At 44.0% G+C, this 3,799-nt stretch overlaps 1 protein-coding gene across 1 annotated transcript in view; it reads right to left on the bottom strand.

The window, feature by feature from the left end:
- TMEM44 (transmembrane protein 44) overlaps positions 1-3,799 on the bottom strand; it is a 33,354-nt gene that overhangs the window by 20,488 nt on the left and 9,067 nt on the right. Inside the window, exon 8 of the mRNA XM_012806896.2 lies at positions 1,115-1,219. Within this exon, the coding sequence (XP_012662350.1) occupies positions 1,115-1,219 (105 nt within the window). The remainder of the gene's footprint in view (positions 1-1,114; positions 1,220-3,799) is intronic.

Here is a 3,799-nt window from a genome sequence, read left to right as displayed (position 1 = left end):
AAAAAAAAAAAAAAAAGAAAATAATTTTACGGTTGGGGGTCACCACAACATGAGGAACTGTATTAAAAGGTCACAGCATTAGGAAGGTTGAGAACCACTGGTCTTAGTGGAATTGTAGGGTGATAGGGTAAACTTCTTGTCACCTCTTTCCCAATTTTCTTTCTCCTGAGAACCCCGAGTGTAAGCCAGACCCCCAGGAGGCACCCAGAGGACTCCCTCCCTCACCCGCACCCTCCCCACCTCAAACACTCCCTCCCAACTCTCTCAGCTCCATCTCTGCTTCTCCATTTGCTCTCACCTTGGTTCAGGTCACACTGCCACTTTCCTGACTGCCCTGTTGCTAGTCTCCTCTCCCCTAAGCCACCAGCAATAGTGTCTCAGTGGCAGCTTTGAAGTGCACAGCAGACCTTGACCTTGAGTCTTGGGCACTCAAACCTGTCCATGCCCTATAACAGGCTCCAGGGTATGATGATCTGAGCCCTGCCTCCCCTTACTCCTCAGGGTACCTGCACAGGCCACCCCAAATACCCTCTTTGGCATATGGATTATTTTGAAAACCAGCAGAAGCAGAAGCTCTTTACCTCCCATAATTGCTGAAAAAAAATCAAGTACAGAGGAGATTTACGCTTATACAAATGTCTTCAAGAGGAAGAGAGCTATTTCCAGAGTCTCTTGCCACTTGAGAGACTCTGAATAACCTGACAGTTCTTACTAAACTCTGCTCCCCTCCCCAGCACTCACCTCCCAACCCTGGAAGCCCCAAGCCCCTTTTCCTTTATTTGGTCTAAGACTATAAATAAGCCTCAATCAGCTGCCACCCTGTTGGGTTACACTTTTGTGAATTTCCCTAAACAAGTAGTTCAAGCTGTTTCTTATTGTCTCTCTTGTTAATGCTTTACCAGTTTGATTCACAGGCCCCAGGCACTGAACTTAAGAGGGGAGCAGGAAAGATATTCCCTCTCCTTTCACATCCTCCCATCTGCCCCTTCTCCACACCCTTATAGAGTGCCTTACTGTACCTGCTTCCCTGCCTTGTTCTGCCCATACCGCAGCTAAAGTTGCGCCTCCTCCAGGAAGCCCTCCATGACTGCTTCCCACCTTCTTGGCCACTCACCTGCTGCACCGGCTCAATGGTCAGCTCCATGTAGCGACTGATTGCCGCCATCGTCTTCAGTGACTTGCGGTGCGACATTGTGGTGAGAGGCACCCACTCTGAATTCTTTTAAGTGGAGACAGAAAGGGGAATTCTTAAAGTTAGAAGGCACTTTCTAAAAATAAGTTACCATTTTATTCAAAAGAACCTCCAGGATATTTTGTCTGGGTTGTTTGTTTGGTTTTATTAACAGCACATCTCACTTTCTGCTTCCTCTAAAATGTGTCTGTCTGAGGTCACAGGTTACCAAACTTTGCAGCATAGAAGAATCAACTGAGGATCTTAAAAAACAAAACTACTGTTTAGTTCCCCTCCCAGACATTTAATTGGTGTGGGACATGACCTGGGCATTGGATAGTTTAAAAACTCCCCAGATGGGATGGCACCCATAGCCCAGTGGGTAGGGTGTGGCGGGCTTGAACTAGGCCCAGGCCAGCTAAAACCATAGTGACAACTGCAACAACAACAACAAATAATCGAGCATTGTGGCAGCTGCCTGGAGTCCAGCTACTTGAGAGGCTGAGGCAAGAGAATTGCTTAAGCTCAGGAGTTGGAGGTTGCTGTGAGCTGTGACGTCACAGCACTCTACCCTGGGCAACAGCTTGAGACTCTGTCTCAAAAATAAATAAATAAATAAATTAAATTAAATTTAAAATAAATGAATAAAAATAAAACTCCTCAGATAATTCTAATCTTGTTATCATCTTTTACTGGTTTGATTCACATGCCCCAGCCACTGAACCTAAAAGGGTAGTGGGAAGAGATTTTGCTCTTCACTTCTTCCTTCCTTTTGACCCTCCACTGTGGCCTTGGAGAGCTCCTTACTGTTACCTGCTTCCTGTCTTGTCCTGTCCATCCCTCAGCTAAAATAGCACCTCCTCCAGGAGGCCCTCCACGACTGCTTCCCATCCTCTTGGACACCCAACAAAGCTTAGGAACCACTGTAGTGGGTGCCAAATAAATGCTTTAGAAAGCACTGGTTCTCAAACTTTAATATGCATCAGAAGTACTTGGTGGGCTTGATAAAATACAGATTACTGGGCCACATCCTCAGCTTCAGATTTGGGAGGTCTGAGTGGAGGCCTAGAATCTGCATTTCTAACAGTTTCCCAGGTGATGCTGGTCTAGGCCTACTTTGAGAACCATGAGTGTAAAGCGTTGCTGAAGATGCTCTAAAGCAGTGGTTCTCAACCTTCCTATAGCTGCGGCCCTTTAATACAGTTCCTGTGGGTCATGGTTAAGAACCGCTGCTCTAAAGGCTTCTACTTCTCTCTTCAGAATACTAAGACACTCAGAACTCTCTCTTAACATTTTAGCTCCTTTTTGGCTATAACTACATAACAGTTGCTAGAAAAAAATGAAAATAATTTCCCACTAGGGCTTTCCTGGGAACTTGGATAAGAAGCTTTTATCTTTGTATATATGCCACTTTCCTCTATCTCATTAACTCAGATTGCATTGTTAAGCCTTTTGGAGGATATTTGGAGTAGTTCTCTCTTTTATCTGTCCAAATGCACCCTCCCCCTTCCTCTGTCCTGGCCACAGGGACATTCACTCATGGCTTCATTCCTACCCCTGCAGGAGGAACTTAAGGTAGTGAAGAGCCCAGGTAACAGGTGAGAATATTTTCCTTAAAATAATTACCTTAGAAAAGAGGGAACTACCTTACAGTCTCGTCCTAACAAGCTTTATTGTATTTTGAGCTATCTTCTCAAATATTTGGAACCAAGAACTTTTACGAAAACAAATGGCCTCAATTATGGTAAGTTCTGTCTACTTATCGATGCCACCTATTTAAATCAGTAAAAGACAAACATATTTGCCCTACACGTACTTACTCTTACTGATGGTATGACATTTTTGCAAATGTTGACTGTTATTGTAAACACTTCTAAAGATCAGCTTTTTAGCAATATCAGCTAAAAAAAACAGCAATAGAAGAACTAGTTACATTGTAGTGACCACAAAAAGCAAATGGGACCTTGTGGCTTGAGACGAATTTCTAGAGACAGCATCACAGGCAGATTCCCGGAGCCTGTACCAAACAGCTTAGCATGATGACAGGCTCTGGGACACTGTGCTAAGTGGTGGGGACCGTTTCAACATCAAAGATGCGTGTGAAGCTCAGCACCTGTAGCTCAGCAGCTAGGGCGCCAGCCACATACACCAGAACTAGGGGTTCGAATCCAGCCCAGGCTTGCCAAACAATGACAACTACAACCAAAAAATAGCTGGGCATTGTGGCAGACGCCTGTAGTCTAGTTACTTGGGAGACTGAGGCAAGAGACTCACTTAAGCCCAAGAGTTTAAGGTTGCTGTGAGCTGATGCCATGACATGCTACCCAGGGCAACAGTTTGAGACTCTTGTCTCAAAAAAAAATCACCAAAAAACAAAAAAATGTGTGTGAAAGTGAGAACACATTTTTGAATGAAATATGAGTGGAAATTGCATTATTTTAAAATCAATATATCAATGTATATAGTATGTGATTTATGTAATTCATTAATCAATAGCATGGGCAACTGACTATTTCATCTACATTGCAAGTGTATTTAGTTCATTAAGGGATCGAAAAGACTAAAAAAATTGTAAGTGGAAAAATGGAGGATCCGGCTCGGCACCTGTGGCTCAAGCGGCTAAGGCGC

Source organism: Otolemur garnettii, unplaced genomic scaffold, assembly GCF_000181295.1.
Source record: "Otolemur garnettii isolate 467f Iridium unplaced genomic scaffold, OtoGar3 scaffold00060, whole genome shotgun sequence".
Classification (NCBI taxonomy): domain Eukaryota; kingdom Metazoa; phylum Chordata; class Mammalia; order Primates; family Galagidae; genus Otolemur; species Otolemur garnettii.
The sequence above is the reverse complement of the archived record's forward strand: the minus strand, read 5'-3'. Positions and strand labels throughout refer to the sequence as shown.